This window comes from Peromyscus californicus, unplaced genomic scaffold, assembly GCF_007827085.1.
Source record: "Peromyscus californicus insignis strain IS unplaced genomic scaffold, ASM782708v3 Scaffold_19__1_contigs__length_69161282, whole genome shotgun sequence".
NCBI classification, from domain to species: Eukaryota; Metazoa; Chordata; class Mammalia; order Rodentia; family Cricetidae; genus Peromyscus; species Peromyscus californicus.
In genome coordinates this window covers 61,938,846-61,966,092 of record NW_026294491.1, presented here as the reverse complement: position 1 = coordinate 61,966,092, position 27,247 = coordinate 61,938,846, and the positions used below count along the sequence as shown (strand labels likewise).

General features: G+C 45.5%; 1 protein-coding gene across 2 annotated transcripts in view; it reads left to right on the top strand.

Annotated features, from left to right (window-relative positions):
• The window catches only part of Ubr2 (ubiquitin protein ligase E3 component n-recognin 2), an 84,802-nt gene that overhangs the window by 31,049 nt on the left and 26,506 nt on the right, over positions 1-27,247 (top strand). For both annotated transcript variants that reach the window (XM_052745516.1, XM_052745517.1), the window contains exons 12-28: positions 4,609-4,772; positions 4,861-4,960; positions 6,702-6,830; positions 7,850-8,033; positions 10,755-10,816; positions 11,361-11,471; positions 13,654-13,719; positions 15,080-15,202; positions 15,317-15,380; positions 16,033-16,157; positions 17,484-17,536; positions 19,683-19,785; positions 20,576-20,624; positions 21,954-22,108; positions 23,838-23,940; positions 26,890-26,999; positions 27,094-27,174. In XM_052745516.1, coding sequence (XP_052601476.1) covers positions 4,609-4,772; positions 4,861-4,960; positions 6,702-6,830; positions 7,850-8,033; positions 10,755-10,816; positions 11,361-11,471; positions 13,654-13,719; positions 15,080-15,202; positions 15,317-15,380; positions 16,033-16,157; positions 17,484-17,536; positions 19,683-19,785; positions 20,576-20,624; positions 21,954-22,108; positions 23,838-23,940; positions 26,890-26,999; positions 27,094-27,174 — 1,782 coding nt within the window. The remainder of the gene's footprint in view (positions 1-4,608; positions 4,773-4,860; positions 4,961-6,701; positions 6,831-7,849; positions 8,034-10,754; positions 10,817-11,360; positions 11,472-13,653; positions 13,720-15,079; positions 15,203-15,316; positions 15,381-16,032; positions 16,158-17,483; positions 17,537-19,682; positions 19,786-20,575; positions 20,625-21,953; positions 22,109-23,837; positions 23,941-26,889; positions 27,000-27,093; positions 27,175-27,247) is intronic.

Below are 27,247 nucleotides of genomic sequence, written 5' to 3'. Positions count from 1 at the left end.
GCTTCTGAAGTTTAGAATCCTGGTGCTTGAAGAAAACGCCTTCATAGTTAGAGTTAGCCTGGCAGGTACAGGTGCCCTGGAGAGTAACGTTGGAGCTGGGATGATGGCTCCCTGGATAGGGCTTGCTGTGCGAGCAGTAGGACCCAAGTTCGTATCCCAGCTCGGGCTGGAGTGAGAGGAAGATGGTTGGGCTTTGTTAGCCAGCTTAGCTGAGAAACAGTGACTGCCAGGTCAGCGAGACCCAGTCTTGAAGGAGTGAAGGGAGGGCTATAGGACACTGGCCTCGGCATCCCTGTACACACACGGACACAGTACACACGCGGACACTGAACACACACACACACACACACACACACACACACACACACACACACCCCAAAGCAGGGGGGCCGAAAGAAGGAAGAGAGGAAGCATGAGGGCAGGGGCTCAGCACCCATGTGGGATGTTAGAGAAACAGTCCCTAAGTTGCTCTCTTGTCATCCCATGCTCGAGGTGGTGCATGCACTCCTACATCCAAACAGCACACACACTAAAAATAAAATGAAAGAGTAAAAACAGTGAACGAGCACATGCACATGCAGACACAGACCCAGAGAACACTGTCATGCTCCGTGGTCAGCAGTCGGTGTGGCTCTTGGCTTCACGGAATGTAGCTGGAGAATTTCTCTCCAGCTCCCGCCAAGCCCCGGCAGTCCAGGAGCCCACTTATAAAATAAACACACCGACTCTTATATAAACTGCTCAGCCATTAGCTCAGGCCTACCATTGTCTAGCTCTTACTCTTATACTCAGCCCATTTCTGTTAATCTATATGTTGCCACGTGTTCCGTGGCTTTACCTGTGTGCCATTACATGCTGCTCCCTGATCGGCAGCTGGCGTCTCCTCCTCTCTGCCTTTCTCTCCTTTTCCTCTCTCCTCTCTCCTAGTCCCGCCTATACTTCCTGTCTGGCTATTGGCCAATCAGTGTTTTATTTGTGCAGAGTGATATCCACAGCAACGGAATATGTGTGTGTGATGGGCATTGGTGTACCCAGCAAGTTACATATGGAAAGTACTTAATATACACTCGAGGAACTGCAGACCCAGAACTCCCTGCGCCTGTTCACTCCCTGCGCCTGTTCACTCCCTGCGCATGCATCGCTGTGCCTGTGCCGGATGCAGGGCGGGGCTCACAACTTCCCTGGGAGTTTGCTGTCTTAAGTATTTGGAAGAATTCTCCAGTGTACCATTTGGGCCTTGAAATTTCTTTGTGGAAACATTTTATATCAGTTATATTTCTTGAATAAATTTAGGGCTATTCAGGCGTTCTACTGTTGTTTTTTAATAAGCTGTGTTTTTTCTTAAGAATTTGCTAATTTAGCTGGGTGGTAGTGGCACATGCCTTTAATGTCAGCACTCAGGAGACAGAAGCAGGCAGATCTCTGAGTTCCAGGACAGCCAAGATGACACAGAAAAACTCTGTCTTGGGGGAAAAAAAAGAAAAGGAATTTGCTAATTTATCCACATTTCCAATTATATTGATTTACATGGTCTAGTATTTTTTATATAATACATTTCAAATCTGTAGTTTTAAAAAGTCCCTCTTCTCTTTTTAGAAAACAAAACAAACTAAAAATAAAACAAAACAAACAAACAAACAAACAAAAAACAAACAGGGTCTCAGTAGCCCAATCCGACCTCCAGCTTAACAATCCTCGTGTTTTACTTGATAGGCTTACCGGCGTGTGCTACCACACCCAGCAAGACTTGGTCTAGAAGTGACTGAGGGTTCCCAGTGGAGAGCCTGGAGCTTCTGCTAGATTTCCTGTCCTTGCAGAGCTCTGAACTTTCCTAGCCTTGATAAGACTGCCATGTCTCTACTTGATTGTCCTAGGATTTCTGCCCCTTTCAGGCTTCCATCCTACAGTGCTTCAGAATCTAAGCACTGTCCTGGTGAACCTGGAAGAGTATTGGACTCAGTTTCTGAGCACTCCTGTGTTCTTACTAGGATTCTGGCCTCATGGCTAATTATTATTATTATTATTATTATTATTATTATTATTATTATTATTATTATTATTATAAGACAGGGTTTCTCTGAGTAGCCCTGTTGTCTGTCCTGGAACTCGCTCTGTAGACCAGGCTGGCCTCAACTCCGAGCTCCGCCTGCCTCTGTCTCTGGAGTGCTGGATTGAAGGTGTGCTCCACCGCACTCAGCGTGGTCCCCTGTCTCTTGCAGCACCTTGCACAGCTCAGCTCAGCTCAGCTCCTTGACCTCTCAGGACAACCCAGGAGAGGCTGTTGCAGCATTAACGGCCTGACCATGCAGCTCCTGTCTCCATGGTTCTTTCTCTAGAAGCCCTGGCCCTTGTCTCCGAAACTCACTAATGCTCTAAGACTTTGTTTCCCCCTTTTTTCATAGAGTGTTGATCAGCTTCAGGCTGCCTCTGTCCTGACCGGGAGCAAACGAATACTGGAATAGGTTTTTTGAGAAGCTTCTTCATTAGTAATTCTTAAACACATCCCTGGCTAAAAATAGTATGTGCTAGATATTAGCAAGAATAAAACTGTTCTATAGCAGTACGACCTCTGTCATCAGAATGACCTTCTGGTTAACTCAGCCTTCATCGCAGAGCAGTTCAGTTCAGGAGCAGTAGTTAGAGGGCTGGAGAAACGGCTTGATTTGTAAACATGAGGATCTGAGTTCGATTCCCAGCACCCACATCAAAAAGCCGGCAGTGAGCTGGACAGGTGGAGACAGGTGGATCCTGGGCTCACTGGCCTGTCAGCCTAGCCTGCTTAGTAGGTTCTAGGCCAGTGGAAGAACTTGACTCTAAATAAATAAATAAATGCTTTGGAAATGACCCAGAAAGTTGTCCTCTGACCTGCTTATATGTATACACACAGAAATGAACAGAAACTAGCAGGGAGAACTCGTTTGGAGAGCACCAGAGTCGTTTCAGTTTCTTTTCTGTCTTTCCTTTTTCTTTTTTCTAAGACAGGGTTCCTTTGTGTAGTTCTGGCTGTCTTGGAACTCACTATGTAGACCAGGCTGGCCTCAAACTCACAGATCCGCCTGTCCCTGCCTCCAAGTGCTGGGATTAAAGACGTGTGTCACCACCGCCCAACCTTCAGTTTATTTTCTTAACTGCCCCAGTCAGCATTCTCCTGATCGGATCCTGTAGCATTCAGTTTAACCAGAGCATGTCCCCGAAACATTACTTTTATTCAGTCTTACAGGGGACTTTGACCTTTGTGAATATGTTGTAAAATGTATACTGAGTCTGGTGGTGCAAATTTTAATATGAACTAGGAAAAAACCTGAGTTAGGAAGTGATAATGTTTGATAAAGCAAGTTGGATGGCAGGCCCGTGCATAAGTGGTGGGGTCTGTGTTGCAAACTATGTAACAGTGTTTAGTGGTCACAGTCGTCTTGGAAGGTTAGCAACAATTTAGACCAAGTTCGAGTGCAAGGACCACAAGCATTCTGTGTAACCCCGGTGGGAGGTTAAATGTGCCTCCCACCATTTAGACCCACTGTCTCTAACGTTAACCGGAACCACCAGTGCCCTGGCAGTGAGGCTGCCTCCCCCAGGTGGTGCTGTGCCCACTAAGCCTCCCTTCCTCCTCCTCTGTGCTAAGCTGCTGCAGCACAGCTGTTCCAGCCCAGTGGGGTTGCCTCAGCTTTCCTTAACTTCCTAGTAAGTACACCAGCAGGTAAGAAGGAGAGTCCTTTCTTGTAATCTGTCGGGACTTGTTGCTCCCTCACACTCCCATGGAGATCCCAAGATCCTCCCTGGAGAGTTCTTGGCCATTCTTACCGTTCAATTTCCCTAGTTAAGGTAGGAAGTCTAAATTTACTTTCACCAACACAGTTTTCCTTTAATACAGCAGATCAAAATGAAACTGTGTTGCCATAGAGTGGAGTGAGCAGCTCACTGGATGGGCATTGGGGTTATTAAGCCTTTGTTATGGGAGGAGGTCAGTGTTATTGTCAAAACTTCGACTGTACCCTCTCTCAGTGATTCTACTTGCAGGAAGTTATTTTTGCCGCTTTACATATTGGGTATTTGTGACATCTTTTGTAATAACACAGACCTAAAAACAGTGCAAATGACAGCAGTCCAGACCTGTTGATGGTTACAAGGAATGAGAGAAATTGTATGAACTGCTACAGGATGCATTCGTCATAATTTTCTTCATAGTAATGCCAAAAATAATAGGTGGTTTGGGGAACTGGTTAGCCCCCTTAATAATTGGAGCTCCCGACAAGCAAAGGAAGTAGTTTCATACTGAACTTGAGAAAGTCAGTGATATAACCTGGACCCTGCAGTAAGTACCCACACTTACTGTATAGTGTGCATTCTTGGCTCAGTTAAGAAGTCACGCCATTATGCCGTCTTTTGGCCTTGGTGGACACTGCACACCCATGCTGCACATACACACATGGACAAACGCTCATTCACGTAAAATATAGATAAATCTTTAGAAGGATCTGGTGGTGCACTTGTGAGCTGAGATACTTGTGTTGAGAAAGTTTAAAGTGTGGGCACTAAACTAGTGGTAAAGGCTCTTGGTTCCCTGGGGCACAGGCTTTGATGACCAGACTTTGTGATGAACTGTTGTAGGCCCGGATGCTCATCGTGGAAGAGAACCTGATGACTGTTATCATTAAGGCTTTCATGGACCATTTGAAACAGCGAGATGCTCAGGGCAGATTCCAATTTGAACGCTACACTTCCCTCCAAGCCTTCAAGTTCAGGAGAGTTCAGAGCCTTATCTTAGATCTCAAGTGAGTGTTTCCTCAATTTCCAAACCAATTACAGCTTGTAAAATGCCACTGTTTCTGTGTTCACGGCCACTGTTGTCTGTCTGTGTAGGTATGTGCTGATTAGCAAACCAGCTGAGTGGTCAGATGAGCTGAGGCAGAAGTTCTTAGAAGGGTTCGATGCCTTTTTGGAATTACTGAAATGTATGCAGGTATGTATAAACTGAGCATACTTCTGTGTGAACACATGTCTGTATGCTTCCCCACCCCCCATTTTGGACGCATTTCGAAAAGATCAGTTGGATCAAGAAATTCTTTTATAATTGAGGCTCCTTAAGAGTAGATTAAATGAGATCCCAGCAAAAGATGTTTCAGTGGGCCAGTGAGGTGGCTCAGTATAGAAAAGTGCTTCATGCAGAAGCCAGATGGCATGAGTTCTGTCCCCAGAACCCACAGCAAAAATAAGATATTTTTTTTAAGATGTTTTGTTTTTAAAAGCACTGGCTACCGTTCCAGAGGACCCAGGTTCAGTTCCTACCATCCTTTCACTTGACAGCTCTAAACCATCAGTAACTCCAGTTCCAGGGGTTCCAGTGCCCTCTTGTGGTCACCACAGGCACTACATGTACCTGATGCACCAATGTGTGTAACCAAAACATACATGAAGAAAAAAAAATTTTTAATTAAAAGATGTTTGGGTTCTCATTAGTACTGCTTTTTTGAGAGTTTGCAAGTCCTTTTCTGTGGTTGTTTTGTTAATATACTTACTTGGAAATATATTTAAGTTCATTTGAAAAACTGTACTTGTTTTTGGATGCTTGGTGACAAGCTCAGGACCTGTGCCCGGATAGTAGGCAGGCACTCTATCACTAAGCCTAGCCCCAATAAACGCCCAGCCTCTGGGGGTTTTGTGTTGCAAAGAGGGGGTGTTTTTTCTTGTATTTTGTGTGTGTGTGCACTTGATGATGAATGGGTGCCATCGCACACCTGTGGAGGTTGACAGACATGGCAGTCCGTTCTCCTTGACAGTGCAGGTCTCAGAGGGGCTCTGGTTCAGGCTGACATCAGGCTCCGCTGCCCACTGGCCAGCTCACTGGCCTTTGTTTTATCTTTAGTGTTTCCACAGTTCCTTTTCCGCTTGGTGGGATCTGTACATAGTACAGGCTAGACCGTTTTCCTGATTAGTCCCCTTGTGAAGCATACGTCCATGCAAATCACAGTCTAGGAGGAGAAACAATCAGCATGGAAACGGTGTGAACACAGAAGACAGGGGACCTCTCTCAAACCCTTAGGAAAGAGCTGTTTTAAAAGGCCATCCCTTTGGGAAATGGTGGAGGTGTTCTGTTAGTAAATGGTTCTTACACACTGGGATAGCTTGGCCAGTTCCTAAAAACAATTACATTCTTTTGTATCAAGGTCTGTTTTCATTCTGGCATCTGAACGCTTTGAGCTACACATTAGTGAAGAAGTATAAAACTTGTCTTCTAAGGCAGCTGTGTAGTATATTTGTAGGTTGAGTAGCATTTTACAAGACTGTTACGGGGCTCAGGATGGAACTCTGCTGAAGCAAGAGCTTAGTAAATATGGCACCCTGGGTTCAGCTACCACTGGCACACAAAGCCTGGCGAGGTGTGGTGACACGTGTCTATAATCCTAGTGTGCAGGAAGCTGAGGCAGAGTGATCATGTGCTCCAGGCCAGCAGTCTGCTTAAGGAGACCCTGTCTCAAACATACATACATCATACATACATACATGCATGCATACATACATTTTAAAGAGATTTATTGAATTTCTTGGGGTTTTTTCCTCTGATACTTCCTGTTTAAAATTTTACATTATTTGAATAGTCTCTGTAATCAGTTTGTATTTCTTATGCATCCCTCCTTGGGTTTCTGTGTGGGAAAAACAAACTAACTAGTTTTTATTCTTACAAACTCTTTCTGCTTTCTCAGGGAATGGACCCTATCACACGTCAGGTCGGACAGCACATTGAAATGGAGCCGGAATGGGAAGCGGCCTTCACGCTGCAGATGAAGCTAACACACGTGATTTCCATGGTGCAGGACTGGTGTGCTTTGGATGTGAGTTCCTTCTTGTGGTGGGAGCTGTGAGGAAAAGAGTGGGTAGACAGACGCTTAAGTGAAAATAAGAGAGTTGAGGAAATATTTGTACAGCTTAGCTCAGAAACAGCATGCTTCCTCTTCCACCTGTACATTCAATAAAGATTCAAAAGCTCAAATTCTGAAGTGTAACTTTTAAAGTCAAGGAGGAACATGCACACTCTTATGTAACTGTTCATTTTCCCCATAATCCTCCCTAGACATTAAGCCTATGAAAATAGTGGATACATTTATCCAAGAATAAACTTGCTTTTGCTCTATTTACCTGTGCCTTAAAATAATTTTGGCCTTCCTTCATCAATAAGAACCTATAGAAATCGGGGGTCAGAGAAGCGTCCATGAGACTTGAACAGTGTATAAAAACCTGCTGGATACACAAAAGGGGTTTCTGACTGCATCATTCTGTGTGCTGAGAGGCCTGTGGTCATCCAGCGGCTTCTCAAAGCTGCTGGGAGCCTGGAGATGGAGGACAGGGATGGGCAGGACTGCCTGATGTCAGGACCTTGGGGTCATCTGGTCACAGTCTAGTTGAAGTGGGAGGCTGCTGTTAGGGTCAGCCTAACAGTGACATGGTCCATTTGTGTTTGTAAAGCGACTCTGTGGAGAGTGGGTGGATGGGACAAGGGTTGAAGCAGGGAGTTTAACAGAGCGATGGTTGCCAACACCTTGAGTTACTGGAGAATGAGAGAAAAGCTGGTTTTGAGAGACACTGAAAAGAGGAAAGTTGTCACTTTGAAAAAAGACTAGACAGCATGGACTGAGGTAAAGGGCATCACTGGTAACTTCTAGCTCTCCACAGCTTTCTTGGTAAGTGATGCCATCCACTGGACAGAAGAGGGATCTGTTCTGGGAGGGAGGACTGAGTTTGGTTTGGTCCATAGTACTTGAGGTACTTATTTGCCATGGAATTTGAGGTGCTAAGTCAATGTCGTAGCAACTCAATCTTTTGAGTAACTTACGTTACAAACCCTCTTTTTTAGGAAAAAGTGTTAATCGAAGCTTACAAGAAATGCCTCGCTGTGTTGATGCAATGTCATGGCGGTTTCACTGATGGAGAACAGCCAATCACACTCAGCATTTGTGGACACTCAGTGGAAACTATCAGATACTGTGTTTCCCAAGAAAAAGTTAGCATTCACCTCCCAATTTCTCGCTTGCTTGCAGGTAAAGCATCTCCCCTAAAAAAAAGACCCCTAAAGTTCTCTCAAGTGACTGTTTATGGTGTTTATAAATACCTGCTGTGTGCTAGCCGTTAGCCTGAGGGTTTTACATGTGTTCACTGATCTGGTCATTCGCTAGGAAGTGGAAGTCACCAAACTTGGTCCACGATGGGAGGACTGGGGCATAGAGAGTCCTTAGTGTTGGAGCAAGTGCCAAGCTGGCATTTTGAGGTGTTTGGGCTTCGCATCCCAGAACATTGTACTGCAGCCCTTGTTCTGACTTCACTGCCTACATACATGCACATTACATACACATCTCAGTGACTGAGCTCACGGTCTTGTGACAAGTTACTCTAATCAGTCACTTTGAAGCCACTGCTAATAAATCAACACCACCGTAGCTTTTCTCTCTAAATTCTTTCTTGCTCATTGATCGATAACCTTTGAAGCAGAAGGTTACAAGTGAATGCCTTATTGATCTCAGGCTGTTTTATAAGCCACTTCCAATCACTGCACTACCTAAGACAGACACCTTGCAGCAGCCAGAGGCTGTGAGTATGCTCTGATTCTCCTGGCGGGTCCCTCACAGCACTCCTTGAAATCCCTTGATTCTGGATATCTTAGCCTACTTAAACTGTGCTCCCTTTAGTTCATCTTTCTTTTTTTAAAAAAAATAATTTATTTATTTTTATTTCATGTGCATTGGTGTTTTGCCTGCATGTATGTCTGTGTGAGGATGCCAGATCCCCTGGAACTGGAGTTACAGACAGTTGTGAGCTGCCATGTGGGTGCTGGGAATTGAACCCAGGTCCTCTGGAAGAGCAGCAGGTGCTCTTAACCACTGAGCCATCTCTCCAGCCTCTGCCTTTAGTTCATTCTTAACTCAGAAAATAGTGACTTCCTGTTACCCAACACAGAACCTTTAATTAATGATTGTGGCTCGGTAACTTTTTTAATATGATTTGAAGGTATGCTTTGTTTTATTTTTGTATTTCTCAAGGAGAGACTATGGAGAATCCATACCGTGGCTTCCTTAAATGTATATTGAAGAGGTTATTAATTACTAATTCAACTCCTTTGATAGATCATGGCCTTGTTGAGGTTTTCCATTCCTCATGGGAGTATTAACAGTTTGTGTCTTCCAAGGAGTTGGTCCATTTCATCTAAATTATTAAATTATGAGTCAAGTTGTTGATCACTTTCGTGTCATGGGATCAAGTAGTAATGACTCCTTTCATTCTGAGAGTGCATGTGTTGAGCATCATCCCGTTCTCTGGCTGGTAGCCCTCCACATCCCCAGTCTCGTGGGCGTGTTCATCAGGTTGTAGTCTGAGACCACTTACACTGAGACTTGTGAGGCTTTTATCTGTAAACATTGACCAGTGAACCAGTACAACAAGCTGTGGACACTGGCTGGCACATGTGGTCCCAGGACTCAGAAGAGTTGCTCTGAGTTCAGGGCCAGCCTGCACTCCAGAGTGAGACCCTGTCCCTAAGTAACAAGACAGAGAAAGGGAAGGAGTGAAGAAAGAAGTACGGAAGGACAGAGGAGACAAAGTTCCGGTTGTAGGAGAAATGTCTCTCCTTCCTATGACTTGTTTACCCAGGTTTGTTTTCAGCAACTGAAAACTGTTGGTCAAGTGTCAGACTAGAGGGCGAAAATGTGAGTCCCCAACTCGGCGACTTACTGCTTTGTCCTTCCAAACCCTGATTATCTGGGTGAAAGCTGAGGCTAATAATTAGCCACAGTGAAACAGCTACTACTCCAGAAATATACTAATTTCTGCCTACATCTTCACCTCCCTGAAGTCTGCTGTGAATAATCTGGGAGCGTTCATCTCCCAGTATCAGATGAGCCCTGCCCTGGATGTTTGTAGTCAGAATAGAGAGCAGAATAAACACATGAAACACAAACAGTCCATATAGCTGCCGTGGTGGCGCAGTGCATGCTTGTAACCCAGCACTTGGGAGGCAGAGGCTAGAGGACTGAGCACAGGTTTGAGACCAGCCGGGGCTGCATATCAACAAAACAAACAAAACCCACTTCACACACAAGGGGAGCCGGTGCTGGTGACGCTTCAGCATTGACTATTAACAGGTTACTGGGAATGGCCAGCAGTGAAGGAAGTCTCTTGGAGGCTTGAACAGAGGCTGGTAAATACTGAGACGCACTGTCTGCTTATCAGTGGATAATGACAAGGAAATGGCTTAATCAGTAGTCTGTGGAGTGGCCTATGGTTGAGCTAAAAATGTTCCTCTCCTGGGTAGGAAGTAAATTGGTTCTGACTCTAAACTGGAAATTCTAGGGAACTTAATTCTGAGGTCAGGGTCAGCATAGACCATGAGTTCAGGGCCAGTTTCTCTGTTCAGTTGCGGATGGATCTCAGCTTCCAGCAGGAATGAAGCCCCTGGCCCAGGAGATACCTCCACACTGGCATAATGTGTATAAATGGGTTTGATTGCTGTCGAGCTGTTCTGGCCGTGTCTGTACATCCAGCATTTGCTTCTGAAATGTCAGCAGTGTTATGAAGATGAGTTCTAACTGCCTCTGATGCAGACTTGTTGAAAAGCTTTGTTTATAGATACATTGTATTTTATAACTTAATTTGTAATCCATTTCCAAAGATTATTTTTAAAAGTTAAATAGTAAAGCTGTGTGGTCATTGAGTCAGGTAAACATTAGTTTTACCTATAGAAATACCTTTTTGTTTGTTCTCCCGTGCAGGTTTGCATGTGTTACTAAGCAAAAGTGAAGTGGCATATAAATTTCCCGAGCTCCTACCTCTAGTAAGTGGCTTTGACATTAAAAAGAACATCTGGTCATTATGTTTGTTGTGTTTGAAACCAAACGGAAACAAACTTATTAGTTTGGGTTCTCCCCAGAAACAGCAGCTCATACATCTATAGTCCTGACAGAGACAGGAGACTGCAGGGATGCTCACAGGTCACAGCTGCCGTGAGAGCCTGCCCTGAACAAGGTGGAAGGCAAGAACCAATAGCCAGGGTTTTCATCTGACCTCCACACATGCACCACACCACGTGTACGCCCACCCCCCAGAGAAACCTTCCTTTTTACAGCCTCCATCTGAGTTGATGAGGCCCACCCACTTTATGGAGGATAATTTGCCATTTTCAAACTTTACTAAGATATTATTCATATTATAAAGAATACCTCTCAGCCACAGCTAGATTGGGCTGGCCATAAATAACCTAGCTAAATTGATACAAAGTTCATTGTCATACAAATACATCTTAGAGTGGATTCAACATACTATTTTGTAAGCTTTCCTTATGCAAATTTTAACAAGTTTTTTTTTTTTCAAACACACAGAGTGAACTGAGCCCACCCATGTTGATAGAGCATCCTCTTAGATGTCTTGTCTTATGTGCCCAAGTGCATGCTGGGATGTGGAGAAGAAATGGCTTCTCATTAGTAAACCAGGTAAGTGAATTTTGTTTGTTTTTTAGTTCTGTGATGTTTTGAGTCTATTCATTAGCTTTTATGAGAAACTTTTACAGTCTTAAATGGTCTTAGTCATTGAAAGTTTTGAATCTGAGGTCTAGAGAAATGGTTCAGCAGTGAAGAGAGCTGGCTGCTCTTGCAGAGGACCCTGGTTCAATTCCCAGCACGCATGTCAGGTGACCCACCACCTCTGTAACTGCAGCTCCAAGGGACCTGACCTCCTCTTTTGATTTATGAGGGTACCCACACACATGTGGCATAGCAGACAGACAGACAGACACACACACACACACACACACACACACACACAAATAAGACTCTTTTTAAAAAGGGTTTAATATCTGTGTTGAATTGTTAGAAAAATTAAATACAAGGTGAGCTAAGGTTTTTTAGGTCTTTTATTTTATATTCATCAGGGAAAGTGGAAACGAGTAGCAGTGGTCTTAACATTTACTTGAAACAATTTTTAGGACAAAGTTGGATAGTAAAAACCAGCATTTGTTTCGTTTGCTTAAATTAGGTTAAACACTGGGTGTGTGGGCAGTGAGATGCTCAGTGGGTAAGAGCACTTGCAGCCAGACCTGATGACCTGAGTTCAGTCCCTGGCATCCACCTTGGCCTGGTTTGCTTTTTACTGCCATGATCAACACCATAACCAAAAGCAGCTTTGGGGTGGGTGTTAGTTCATCGCAGAGGTGAGTCAGGGCAGGAGCTGAGTCAGCGACATGGAGGAACGCTGCTTAGCTGCTTCTGCAGCCCAAGGCCACTTGCCCAGCAGGGCCACTGCTCCCAGTGGCCGGCCTTCCCAGCCAGTCAGGAGTCGAGGGAATGCCCTGCAGACCTGCCTGCAGGCCAGTCTTACTGAGACAGGTTCTCGGTTCAGGTTCCCTCTTCCCATTTGACCTCAGCTTGACAGGTGACAGGAAAACTGACCTGCACACATGTGGCAGAAGACGACAGCACCTCCTGCAAGCTGCCCCTGACCACCACTCACACGGTTCACGGTACATGTGCCCACACACGTGTGTATACACACATACAAGACATAAGTGCAGGGGTAAAATAGACGTGCTAGGCTCATGCTTCTAATCAAGCATTCAGGAGACAGAGGCATGAAGGAAGATCCAATGTGAATTTGAGGCTAGCCTGGTCTATCTATATAGTGAGTTCCAGGTTAGAATTCCAGGTTAGCCAGGGCTACATAGTGAGACTGTCTCAAAAAAGGAAAGGAGGGAGAAAGGAAAGAAAGAAAAAGTAGGGGGTGGCATTAAGATAAAAATTTCTTTTATTTGCCGGGCAGTGATGGCGCACACCTTTAATCCCAGCACTCGGGAGGCAGAGGCAGGTGGATCTCTCTGAGTTCGAGGCCAGCCTGGTCTACAGAGTGACAGGCACCAAAACTATACAGAGAAACTCTGTCTTGAAAAAAACGGAAAGAAAAAAAAAGAAAAATTCTTTTTTTTTTAATAATTTATTTATTTTATTTCGTGTGCATTGGTGTTTTGCCTGCGTGTATGTCTGTGTGAGGGTATCGGGTCCCCTGGAACTGGAGTTACAGACATCTGTGAGCTGCCATGTGGTTCCTGGGAATTGAACCCAGGTCCTCTGGAAGAACTGCCAGTGCTCTTAACTGCTGTGCCATCTCTCCAGCCCCAGAAAATTTTTTTATTTGACTCTAAAATTGAATGTGATGTGTGCGTGTGTGCGTGCATGCATGTATGTGTGCGTGTGTGTGTGTGAGAGAGGGGGGGGGTAAAGAGATGGTGGGGGAGCTTTTGTGGAGGTCACTGCATAACTTGGTGCAGGTGGCTCCCCCTCCCGGCCTTTAGTGAATCCTGGGGATCAGACATCACAGTGAGGCTTTACCATCTCGACCATCCCTGCGCCCCTCCTCCCCAGTTTCAGAAACCCTAAACTTTCCTAAAGCAGTCTTTGGTTGTTGTTGGGAGACCCAGAAAACTGTAACGACTGTTAATGGATATCTCGGGTTGGTTTATTTGTGCTAAGATAGTGTTAACTAAAAACCCACGCCTGATACGTATGAACAGAGAGGCACACACTTGTGCTTACACAAACCCATATGCTCTTTCTTGGAGTGGGGGACTGAGGAAGCCATACCCATCCAAGTTTATTAGCTAATGAAATAAATTATTGTTTGTAGATCTATTACTACCACAATGTGAAATGCAGACGGGAGATGTTCGACAAGGATATAGTGATGCTTCAGGTAATGGATTAAAAGCCCTGACTTCAGGGGATGGGGAGTCTTGATCTCGCTCCCACTGAGCCAACCACTTAAAGCTCATTCCCAGACGTCGGACTCTTGCCTACCCTGTCTGCTAACACTCCTCACTCAAGGCCAACAGCCTGCACAGTGCTTCCACCTGATTCCAGAGCTCTGCAGACTCAGCATGCCAGATATGGCTTGTTTGTTTCCAAGCCGCCTGCCTGTCAGACTCACTGCCTTGGGGAGTCCACCTGGTTGATAAAATCAGAACCCCTGGCTGGGAAGATAGCTCAGTGCTTAAGAGCTTTTGCTGCTCTTCCAAAGAACCAGAAGTCTGTGCCCAGCACCCACATCAGGCACCTCACAACCACCTGGATCTGATGCTTTCTATGATAGGCACAACACTCACATGGCAGACACACACACACACACACACACACACACACACACGCACACACACACATGCATCATTTTTTAACTAAAATAGACTGGCTTGGTGGTGCACACCTTTAATCCCAACACTTGGGAGGCAGAGACAGGCAGATCCTTGTGAGTTCAAGGCCAGCCTGACTACATAGTGAGACTGTCTCCAAAAGACAAAGAATAGGAACAGCAACAACAGGAATATGACAGGGCTGTGGAAACGTCCAGCATGGCTGCTCTTCCAGAGGACTCTGGTTCAGTTCCCAGCTATTGAGAGCCAGTTTGAGTCAAAATTTTTTAAATGGGGGGCTGGAGAGATGGCTCAGAGGTTAAGAGCACTGACTGCTCTTCCAGAGGTCCTGAGTTCAATTCCCAGCAACCACATGGTGGCTCACAACCACCTGTAATGAGATCTGGTGCCCTCTTCTGGCCTGCAGGGATACATGCAGGTAGAATACTGTATACATAATAAATAAATAAATATTTAAAAAAAAAATTTTTTAAATGGCATTAAGAGAGAATTAAAACTAATAAAAATACAGCAGGCAATCTCAATAATAGTATACGTATTTACAAACTAAAGCTTAGTTGATATTTGTCTCAGTTCCTAGCAGGCAGTGAGCCCTGATAGGAAAATGCAGCCAAACTCATAAAAGTATCCTATGAACTGACAGGAACAGAGGCTGGGATAGCCCCTGCAGTTTTCGTGGGGTTTAGGTTTTAGGGGGCATTGTGTGGATTGTTTGACCAGCTTAGATTCCTGGCCCCTCTTGTCAGCCACACCATATAGGGTCTGTGGCTAAGCAGGTGTCCATCTTTTCTTAGAATTGGTGGCCAATAAGCTGAGTTTCCTTGTGCAGACTAAAACACCTCCCACTCACAATGAATGTCCCTTCTTACCCTCCTCTTCTCCTTTCTCTCAAACAAACAAAAAAAGACAGGTGTCTCCATGATGGATCCGAATCACTTCCTGATGATCATGCTCAGCCGCTTTGAACTCTATCAGATCTTCAGCACGCCTGACTACGGGAAAAGATTCAGTTCTGAGGTCACCCATAAGGTAAGAGCCTGGGTCCCAAGCCCCCGAGGGCTGAAGAAGCCTCTGCTGTTAGGATGTGGTCACCATCAAGAGACAGCTTGTCATATTCTCACCTCTGAATTTCCCTTCCTGCAGGATGTCGTTCAGCAGAACAACACTCTAATAGAAGAGATGCTGTACCTCATCATCATGCTTGTCGGTGAGTTCGGCCGCCTCACGTGTCTGTAGGTGATGGCAGTGGGCGCCTTGCACTGTCCAGGACAGGGCAGTGAGCAGAGCTGCTGGTGCTGAAACCTTCCCTGCGTTTCTCCTCTCGCTGGTTCTGGGTATAAATGGCTTCCTGACCCGAAGGTGGTAATCGCAGTTACTAAAACCCATGGCTCACAGGTGTCTGTCCCTTACCTGTGTCTCCAGGCCCCACCCCTGTTTTCCCAGTTCTCTCATCCCTCCTGCTCGGTCATTCACGTGCTGTTGCAGACTTCTGTGGCCATAGAGTAGCGAATCCCACTGGTGGGGCTGATGCTCATGAAGGGTCTCAAGGTGAGACCTTGCCTGCCCCGAGACAGAAGTGGAAAGGAAGTCCCCCTCCTTGCCACCAGAGGAGGATAGGGTGAAAGCCTTGATTACTAAGACCCTCTCCCTTCTCATCCTTCTCCAAAGCAGCCAGCAACCCTCAAGTCGGCATCACACTCAAGTGTGCTGGGAACTGCTCTCTACCAAACCACTCATTACTTGCTCCTAGCAGAGCGACTCAGTCCAAGGGCTGCACTCTGTTTCGGGAACTAGAAGGATGTATTACATGAGTGTCGTGGGTCTGTAAAATGTGCGCCTCTACTTTTTGTTCTGGACAGGAGAAAGATTCAGTTCTGGGGTTGGACAGGTGAGCGCCACAGATGAAATTAAGCGGGAGATTATCCATCAGCTGAGCATCAAACCTATGGCCCACAGTGAGCTGGTGAAGTCTCTACCTGAAGATGTAAGTACCTACAGTTTTTAAAAGACCTGGTCAGCTTCCCCCAGTGTGTGCAAGTCCGTCTCTGTGCTTCCCGAGTTCATGCAAGCTGCACTTCTGGGGAATTCAGCTAGTGCACTACTATGAGTAATTTAAAAAGAAAATATTGGGGACGCTGATAGAAAGCAGAGCAGGGTTAGAGACAGAGAACACTACGAATGTGGTTCTTAAGCTGGGCGGTGGTGGCGCACACCTTTAATCCCAGCAGTCGGGAGGCAGAGGCAGGTGAACTCTGAGTTTGAGGCCAACCTGGTCTACGAAGTGAGTTCCAGGACAGGCACCAAAAGCTGCACAGAGAAACCCTGTCTTGAAAAAAAAAAGAATGGTTCTTAGAGCTAAGTTGTTGTTTTTTTTTTTTTTTGGTTTTTTGTCCACTAGAGAAAATGCATTTTAAGGTCTTTCTGAACTTGCCATGGCTGCACAGAATAGTGTCTGTTATTTATTAAGGGAGGGAGTGAACTACACTCACTTGAGTTGAGTAGACTACTAGAGTTTTCAGAGCTTTTTCCTTCTCAGGCACCAGAAGAGTCTCCCCCCACACACACACACCCCCAATTTTGGTTTTTTGAGACAGTTTCTCCATGTAGCCCAGGCTGGCCTCAGAGTCCCCTGCCTCTGCCTCCGAAGTGCTGGAATCAAAGGTGTGCGTCACCACAGCTTGGTGGAAGCACCTTTTTTAACAATGAGCCATTATCTTATTGAGGTGACCAAAGTCACCTCTACAGCGGCATTCACAGGTTGGATTATAACTGTTTTCTTCCCAGGGCCTTTAGTCTCTCAGCCACCTGATTTTCAGCCATGGGCTTTTCAGAACTGCAGCTCCTATAACTGAAAGAGGCTCTTCAATGGGTTTGTTTTAAGTTATGTGTATGTGTGTCTGGGGGGCGCAAAGAGCCCAGAAGAAGGTATTGGGTCCCCTGGAGCTGGAGTTATAGATGCTTGTGAGCCACCTGACATGGGTTCTGGGAATTGAACTCAGGTCCCCTGGAAGACGACAAGTGCTCTTAACTGCTGAGCTGTCTCTTTAGTTCCCTCCTCAAGTGTTCTGCCAGAGTTAAAACAGATCAACAGCCCAGGGCTCTGCAGTTGCAGGTCTTGATGAATTGGATTGGCCTTGCCCAGTCACACCATCCTGACAGCTTTGGTGCTGACATGGTAGTTCAGTGGGCAGTGCCTCAGCTCTCTGACGGTGGTGTTAGGATGTGTCCTGGCCCAGGCTGGCTAGCACACTGCTCAGAGTGCTGCAGCTGCGCTCCATACCGCTGAGCATGCTGTTTCTTGCTACTTTAGGAGAACAAGGAGACCGGCATGGAGAGCGTCATCGAAACTGTTGCCCATTTCAAGTGAGTTTATGTCCTATTTTATGAAGTTTTAATTTTTTAAACGTTTATTTATTTTGTGTGCACCCATGCTCACTGCAGCGTAACAGAACAGAAGACCAGGGACAACTTGAGGAAGTCAGTTCTCTTCTAGGATAGGCATTCCGGGGATCGAACTCGGGTCATCAGGCTTGGCAGCAAACGCCGTTTCCCACCGAGCCACCTTTCTGGCCTCCATAATCACTTTTCTTAATGTGTTTCTTTTGATAAAGCTAAGGGTGAAGCTGTCACTTGGAGAGAGACAGGGGTGTTCAAGTTTTAGTTCTAGAGTAAGATTCTCATTGGTGTTTCTTCGGATCAGGCCTCACGGGCCAGTAAAGCTGCAGAGGGGTCTCCTTGCCTCAGACTAGGTGTTCAGAGCTGTTGGGTTCAAACAATAGGAATTCAGCTTAAGCAGTGATTTGAGCGAGTTCATCATTTGTTGCCATTTGAAGGTGCTATCTGAGTGAGGGTTGAAGCCTTCTCTGAGGGATGCCTCCCTGAGTCCATGTGCTCCCCAGGCCACTGGCTTTTCTGTTTTTCTGTGGGGGCAGTTCATCTTTTCGGAAGAGGTGGATGGGTGTGTAGGTGGATGTGTAGGTGGGTGGGTGTGCCTGCGTGTGTGCACCTGTAGAGGCCAGAGACATCCGATTCCGTGGAGCCAGTTCCAGGCAGTCATGAGCCACAGGGTGTGAGTGTTGGGAACTGTCCTCTGGAAGAGCAACCAGTGCTCTTACTGCTCAGCGTCTCTAGCCCCAGGGCAATTTTTATCCTGCTTTTTCTTCTCCACACTCCAGCTGCAGTGTCTCCACTGAAACATTCTAAAGATAGTATATATAAAACAAATAATCTGTGCTTTTTTAGAGAAATGATAGGAAAGGGGGTTATCACTGACTCCAGACGTCCAGCTCCATCTGAATCTTACTCAGTTTTATTCTTATTCTTAGTTTTTCTATATTTGTAGAGTGTTTGATCTCTGTTCTAAGTAGCTAGGAAGGTGCAGACTTTGAACAAAATGGGTTTGCTTTGTGTTTGTTACTCTCTAATTCAGGGCCTAATGCTTGCGCTCCATCCCCGCCCTCTGTTGCCCTTCAGTGTGAGCATAATGGGGGTGGTGCTTCCGTCTGGCTGTGTGTGGTGTGCCCTTTCGCTCTTTCTGCTGCTTCATCACCATGCACTGCATGGTCTGCCTCGCTACTGATAGATGTTTCATGCCTGGGCGTGCCTGGTATCGACAGCAGGTCATGTGCATCGTGGGCATCTTGACTAGGAGAGCGTTTCTTTGAAGAACCGCTAGATCCAAAGGAAAGCAAGGTTTATCTCCTGAGGAATTCCTCCATGCTGCCTCCCCAGCAGTACCTCAGTTTACACTCCCACTAGTCCCCGCCCTGTCAACACTTGAATGTGTGCGCACTTACTCACTCTGGGGGATGGGAGGTGTTACTCTGAACTGAACTCAGGAGTTAGTGACCTCTCTACCTCTGAGCTCCTCCCCGAGCCTGGTACACTTTTCCCAATCTGTAGAGCAAATGGGTGGACTTGCTGCCTTCCTTCCACTCACATTGTGCAGCAGTGAGGTAGAGCATCTTGTCCTGTTTATTGACCATTTGTAGATTGTGACGCCTTTGTGTCATTCTCTTCCCAGCCCTTCATCCCCATCCCACTGCTGTAGCATTGTTTATGTATTAGAAACATTGACTCTTGCCACATTAAATATGTGGCAGATACTTTCTCCCGGCTGCTTGACTTTACTGTAGCATTATTTCACACAGATGTCTTAATGCACTCTGTCCAAGAAAAGTGTTTTAGATCATATTACATGTTAAAACAAAAGAACTAGCATCGTGCATAGTGGTGTGCAGAGGCTTAGAAATGCTGCCGTTGAAGCCTGATCTGTTGGGCTTCTGAGCTGCATCTCCGTCCCGTTCGCTTTTGTAGTTGGGACCAATTCAAAGTGGAGGTGCTAGGTACCATGGCTCCAGCAAGGGCTTTGGGTGTGTAGTGTCTTGTTGACCCATAGCACAGTCGCAGCTGGACGCCCTAAAACAGTGGCTGGGACAGCTCCAGTCTTACTGAAACGTCTAAGGCTCCTGGTATGTGTGACTTTGTTACTGACATTCTTCACCCATAGGAAACCTGGGCTGACAGGACGAGGCATGTACGAGCTGAAGCCAGAGTGTGCCAAGGAGTTCAACCTGTATTTCTATCACTTCTCCAGGGCAGAGCAGTCCAAGGTGAGGAGGGCTCAGTGCAGTGGGAAGTGCTAAGTATGTTTTCCCTATGAAGAGCAAGCTGGTGCTGCCCTTCAGACACTGGAAATGGGTTCCAGAGGTCACAGATAGCTCAGCCTCTGGTCTAATGTGGCAGGGCCTTCACCGGGTTGTCTATGCATAGGTGAATATTTCAAATACACATTCACACACCTGACTTTATTTGTTTATCTGTGCTGGCATCAAACCCAGGACTTTGCCTGTGTGGGCAAGCGCTTCACCACTACAGTACATCCCCAGTTCATTTTCCTTGGCTTATATAGGATCAACTAGCCCATTGACACACATTCAGAACTGGTACTATTTGATAAGGGTTTTGAGACTTACATTTTTGCAGTCTTAATGTACTTTTTCAATAAATGGTGTTAAAAATAAAAATTATTGTGAAGTTTTTATTTTGTTTTGATATATTTTGTAACATTCAAGCCTAAGTTAAGTTTCAGGTTTATCCCTATTTTTCCCGAGTCTTAAAGAACAAAAGAATTAGCCTTGGTATGTGAGTGGTGGGGGAGGAATAAACATTAAGGAGGTAGAAACCATCTACTCAAGCCACACACATTGGCTCCTGCCTGGAATCCAGGCAGAAGGATCAGTTCAAGGCAGCCTGGGCTCCGGGTCCCCAGCCATGTGTGTGTGTGTGTGTGTGTGTGTGTGTGTGTGTGTGTATTGGGGGGGGGGGGTCTGTTAAAGGCAGATGCTGATGCTGTGTGTTATGTGTTGTAATCCTTGTCCCTATTACGTTGTCTCTCATTAGGCGGAAGAAGCCCAGCGGAAATTGAAAAGACAGAACAGGGAAGATACAGGTATTTAATCTGCTTTCCAAAAGTCCGCATCAGTCTCTCATGACAAAACATGGCTTTCTATTAGCCACAATGGCCACCCTTGGTAGGGTGGGAGATTCAAGAATAAGCTTTTCGTGTGAGCTTTCTCCTGTTCTGAGGAATAATGAATACAGCCGTCCGAAGATGTTCTGCACATTGGAAGATGTTACTCCCTCCCCAAACATCTGGAGATGGCTCTGGATTGGCTAGGATAGCCCATGTATGCCTGCAGATTCCTCTCTGCTCCTTGTGTTCCACGTGGTGCTGCTTGTGTTCGACAAGGGTTTCAGGATGGGAAGGTGGGCCAAGGACAGTTCTGTAGCCTCTTCAGTGCGGCCCCTTTACCAGCTTGTCTGCCTTCCAACCATCTCAGAGACAGGAAAGCATAGCCCGTGAGTCAGCAGGCTAGAGACGGTGCTGTAGGCTAAGCGCCTTCTGCACAAGTTTGAAGACCGGAGTGAGGATCTCCAGAAGACAAATACAAAAATAAATAACAATGGGTGGATGGGGCTGGAGAGATGGCTCAGAGGTTAAAATCATTGGCTGCTCTTCCAAAGACCCGGGATCAATTCCTAGCGCCCACATGGCAGCTCACAGCTGTCTGTAACTCCAGTTCCAGAGAATCTAACATTCTCACACAGACATACATGCAAGCAAAACACGAATGCACATTAAAAATAAATAAATAAAAAGGGAAAAACCTGGGTAGGTTTTGGTGTCCCACTTTTCATCTCAGCAAGCAGGAAGCCAGCAAAGACAGGGACTCCCCAGAGCAAACCAGCTAGCTAGACTAGCCAAACATCAGTAGGTCTGCCTTGGTATATGACATTTTCACAAAGAAATCAAGGAAAACACCCAGCATCAACCTCTGGCCTCCACACACTGTGCACCCACACTCACACATGAACACACACACCACACATACACACCAGGAGAGACAAAAGTCTGTTGCAAGTCGCTGTGTAGTCAGCGGTTTTATGGAGCTCTTAAGACACTGCTGGAGATAAGGGAGGCTCTGTGTATAGCTGGGGTTGTGTTTTTCTTTCTTTTTTAATATACAGCTGTCCTTGTATGTTTGGTTGACATTGAGAACGTAAAATACAGCGCAAAGGTATTTGCTAATAAATGTCCTTTAGTGAAGACCATCAAAAGTACCTAACAAGTCAGGTGTGGTGGTTCACACCTTTATCCCATACAGAGGAGGCAGAGGCCCGGAGAATCTGAGTTCGAGGCCAGCCTGGTCTACATAGTGGGTCCCAGGGCTACACAGGGAGGAGTGACTCCTTTAAACATGTTCTCCTTCCTTCCTAGCACTTCCTCCTCCGGCTTTGCCTCCGTTCTGCCCCTTGTTTGCAAGTCTGGTTAACCTTTTGCAGTGTGATGTCATGTTGTACATCATGGGAACAATACTGCAGTGGGCTGTAGAGCATCATGGATCTGCCTGGTCGGAGTCTATGCTGCAAAGGGTAGGTTTACTAGATTTCAGTTTTCTGTGCCTGAGAAAGTCTATCTCAATACACAGAAAAGCGAGGACCACGTGATAGTTTATTACCTTCTCTTGTCTCTGATGAACCATGTGCCTGCTGATATTTTTATACCAGGTGGTTATGGTTAACTGGGTCCCATTAGCCAACCTGTCTCAGTCTCCCGATCCCAACCTTTGCAAAGTCTGGGATCCTGACAGATTGTAGACATTTTCACGCGTGTTCCTCATTTGAAGAACCTTTAGCTCATCAGTGTCTGTATTTTACAGTTAAAGACCCTGGGACGTGGACACTTGGGTTCCTGTAACTAAAAGGTGGTCAGTGCAGAACCGGTTCTACTTGTCAGTCTGCAGTTCTCAGATCCACACGCGCTCTGTCAGCAGCTATGGCTCTGTCCATTGTATCTGTGGAGAGCTGAGTCTCAGCGAGGTTCATCTAACTCCCTGCTCCTCCACTGCTGACATCATTATTGTTCAGTCAGTAGAATGCCCTCTCTGTATGTACAACCAGGACGTATAGCCTCAGAACTCTGGAGCAAAGCTGCGTTTCTAGGCTAACTAGATGCAGGCGCTGTCCCTGAAGACTTCCCTGCCAGAATATCATGTAAAAGCAGAAAGGCCAAGGATTCAAATGGAGGCAAGCCTTCCTCTAACAGCTGCCATTCTCGGGCTGTCTCAGCAGTCTGCCGTGTGTCGTTGGTTAAGGCGTGTGGCTACTTCACCCCTCCCCTTTATAAGCACGAGGTTGAGATGTGAGCACAGGCAGCTGTGCTGTCCTGGAGACTGCCACTGCTATGGGAGAAAACGTCCGTGGGGACTGATGAAGCCAGAATGAATGGTGGTCATCCTGTATGTAGATCTGTCACTCAGGCGTTGCCCTACATGGAGGGAAAGCTAGAGCACCTCACGCATCCCCTTCAAACCTTGGAAGCAAGATAAGACTAGTAAGCTACAGAGCAGTTGGCTCAGTGCGTCAGGTTTCTCCAGACACATGGTAAGGATGTGAGATGGGGAGAGACTATAAACATTTAATAAACTGTGGCATTCAAGATAAAAAGTATCTCTATTTCAAATGGTAGAGATTTAGTCCTTAGACAGGCTGGAGAGATAGTCAGTGGTTAAGAGCCCTGGCTGCTCTTGGAAGACTAGAGTTTGGTTCCCTGCACCCACATGGTGGCTCACTACTGTCTGGAACTCTAGCTTCAGGGGATCTGACACCCTCTTCTGGGCTCCTGGAGCACCAGGCACATGGTACACTGCCATACATGAAGTCAGACACTCAGACACATGAACCCAATGGAGATGACAACTAGACATTATTAGGATGAGTAAGTGCGGGTCAGATGCCTAAAGTTTTGGATTTGGCCACCTGGTTAGATTTCTTTTTTTCCAAGGCTGTAGTGTAGGTACGAGACAAGCTGGAAATTGCGTACATTCATACACTGCTTGTCACAGCAGCAGTTGGAGAGAACCCTGAGAATTCATACTTGAGATCTCTTCCTAGCTGAAATGGGAAATTTTTGTCTTTGCCAGGAATTCTCTGTTAAGATACAAACTTGACCTCTGACTGAATAAACAGTTGAGATTTGTTTTCATCATGTTTAGTCTCTGGCTTATCATTTTTCAATAGTAAATATTTTTGTTCTTTTTTAAATACTTTTATTTTGGTTTTTCTATTTTTTATTTTCTAAACATGAGACTTTTTGCTTGAGGTGCTGCATTTGATCGGGATGGCCCTCCAAGAAGAAAAGCACCATTTGGACAGTGCCGTGGAAGGGCACGTGGAGACATTCACCTTCACTCAGAAGATTTCAAGTATGTGTAGTCTTTCATTCCATTCACCTTGCACTCGCTGAGTGATTTTAAATAGTGACTCATAACTGCTATTACTTGACGAGTTCTAAATGGTTATACTAAAGTCAAGTGTTGAAGGCTACCTTGTCCATCTGTGAAGTGATGCTGTATTAGATTCCAGGAGAAAAAACTCTTTGGGACTGTATATTAGAGACATTGCAGCTGGATGATAGTATCACTACGTCCTAACAAAACTATTTAGGGTCTGTGCATGCTTTAGTACACAAATGTTAATCCACAAACAACAGAAAATAATGTGGAGTTGTTAGCTCGAAAACTGGTATGACAGATCACTTCTCAGCCTTTGAGATTCAAGAGAACTTGGTCCAGAGGCTTCCCAGAGGAATCGCTTACTGTGTGGCCCCTATATGAAATTAGTGTCACACATATATTTACCTCTAGGATGTACTTACACTTGGATAAACACAAGAATGTCAGCATTTCACCTTTATGTTATTGCTCTTAGCTTACAAAAACATGGGGGTCGTGTCTGCAGTGTTCAGAATCAGAAGGTTAGCTGGAGGAGACTGGACTCTAGCTTTATATAAAGAATTTGACAGCTGGGCAGTGGTGGCGCATGCCTTTAATCCCAGCACTCGAGAAGCAGAGACAGGTGAATCTCTGTGAGTTTGAAGCCAGCCTAGTCTACAAAGTGAGTTTCAGGATAGGCTCCAAAAGCTACACACAGAAACCCTGTTACGAAAAATCCAAAAAAAAAAAATTGACTTTTTTGTTGTTGCTGTTTATTTTTGAGTAATGTGACTTTTTAAAGGGCCAGGAAGAAGTTGTTTTATGACTTTTTATTTTTAAATTTTTCAAGCAGTCCTGAGTTCAGTCCTCAGTAACACACACATACAATATCAATTTTTTCAAGATGTATATACATTTACATATTAGCTGTGTGTGATATACATACTCATACATTTTATATATATATATATATATATATATATATATATATATATATGAAACAGAAGCTGAAAGACTTATGTAGTAATGGCCATATACATACCCCCAGAGTTTACCAGTTAATACTTTGTATGTTTGTTTTTCTATTTCTATTTATTTATGGCGGCAGGGTCTCACTGTGTACACCAGGCAGACCTCAAACTCACAGAGACCTGCCTGTTTTTGTATCCTGAGTGCTGGTGTTAAAGGGGTGCACCACCATGCCTGGTTTAATATTCACTTGTTTTGTTGTTTGTTTTTTGAGACAAGCTATGTAGTTTGTCCTAGCTGTCTTAGAGCTTGCTATATAGACCTGGTTGGCCTTGAACTCACAGAGATCCTCCTGCCTCTGCCTCCCAAGTGCTGGGACAAAGACATGCACCACCACATCTGGCAATACTTCACTCCTTTCTTCCCATCCCCTCCCCCAGACAGGGTTTCTTGGCTGTTCTGAAATAGACCAAGCTGGCCTCGAACTCACAGAGATCTGCCTGCCACTGCCTTCCAAGTTCTGGGATTAAAGGCGTATGTAACAACTGTCCAGCCAATACTTCACTTCTTAAAGAAAAATTTTTGTTTCATTTTTAGAATAAGCACTCATTCTGTTACTCTTGAAGGTTGCAACTATGAATCTCTATTGTTTAGGATTTTTTAAAATATATCTTGTGGATTTTGTATAGTCATTCATATTTTTTGGATCAGATCGTGCCATTTTCTGCCCATGATAGCCCACACATTTAGTTTCTGTATTTCTCTCTGCTCCCAAAGATGATCAGGCTCAATCTCTGCCTTTCCTGCCTAGCTCAGCGGCAGCCATTTGCTAAGGTGTTTCTGGGTGAACTCGTGGTGCTGGAGTGGGATGTAGGAATTCCTGGGTTGAAAGGATTGTTTCTGTAGCTTCTACATTTCTTTTAAGTGATGGTGAGAATATTTCATTGCCCTGAAAGAGAAGGGTAGTACCAAGAAGTGGTCCTATGTTGGATATTTGATCACACTGTGAACCCCAAATTAGCATTTGCATTAATTAAATAAAATTAACCTTGGGTCAGGAGGCTGAGTTAGCAACTAGTTTACAGAAAGTAATCCAAGACCATCAGAGGCGTCTGGAAGAGGTACAGCGATGCACCAGAAGGAGTAGGAGGGATTTGAAGTGGAAGGACGCTCTGTTTGGGAGACGCCAGCAAGGTTAGCTAGGTGCTACTCAGCCTCTCTGAGCTGGCAGGTTTTCACCCCAGCCTTTGAATCTCAAGTTTTATTTACAAATAGAATGATAGAGATTTAGTTAAAGCTACCTTTAGCTATAGCATCAGAGCTGTGCCTGTGGGAACAGAATTCCCGCCAGGCTGGGACCTGAGGCCAGGAGAGAAGCAGGCTGGTAACTGCGGAGTTGCAGTTGCTAGCTGAAACAGATGAAGGTGCAGCCACTGTGCTGAAGATAAGCAGCAGTCCTGTTTGTCATGGCATGTCTGGTTTCCTCCTTTGCTCCCATGCATGTAAGTAAGAGCAGAGGGGAAGCTGCCTCTGCCCACTGCACATGTGCTTTGCTCTTCATAGGCACCAGCCTTTCTGCGTTCTCTCTCTACTGGCATTTCCCATGAGTTCTCATCCTGCCTTCTGCCTTCTTCGGCTACGATGCTTTTTGTTTTCCAAAACCACACAAAAAAACCTCGCTGAGTCCAGTCATTCTCTGATCATTATAAGGTGTCAGTTTCAGGGAATGAGTCCCAAGGGCTGGGTAGCCAGCTAGTCAAGCCAGTCACTGAACTCCAGGCCCAGTGAGAGATACTGTCTCAAAACATAAGGTAAAGAAGAGCAGAGGAGGCCCTCACAGACACACACAAGACAGTCTGAGTGCGGTCAGATGATGGGCGGCAGGTGTGGTAAGCAGTTCCAGTCGTCCTTTGCAGGAGTAAGTGCTATGCAGTGTTAGCTGTTCTTACGCCTTTTATTTCTCTTTCTTAGAACCTGGTGATGCACCCAACAACTCCCCAAGCATCCTAGCTATGCTGGAGACATTGCAGAACGCTCCCTCCCTAGAAGTACACAAAGACATGATTAGGTGGTTGTTAAAGGTAACATTTCCACATTGCTTTGTGTCTTGTGAGAAACATTAAATACTTGTTATTTGTAATAGCATTTCATCAGGATAACAGATTTTTTTTTCAGATGTTTAATGCAATTAAGAAGATAAGAGAAAGTTCCTCCACCAGTCCTGTGGCAGAGGCAGAAGGAACCTTAATGGAGGAGGTAAGAAAAAGCAAGCTAAGCCAGATGGTGGTGGTGCACAGCTTTAATCCCAGCATTTGGAAAGAAGAGGCAG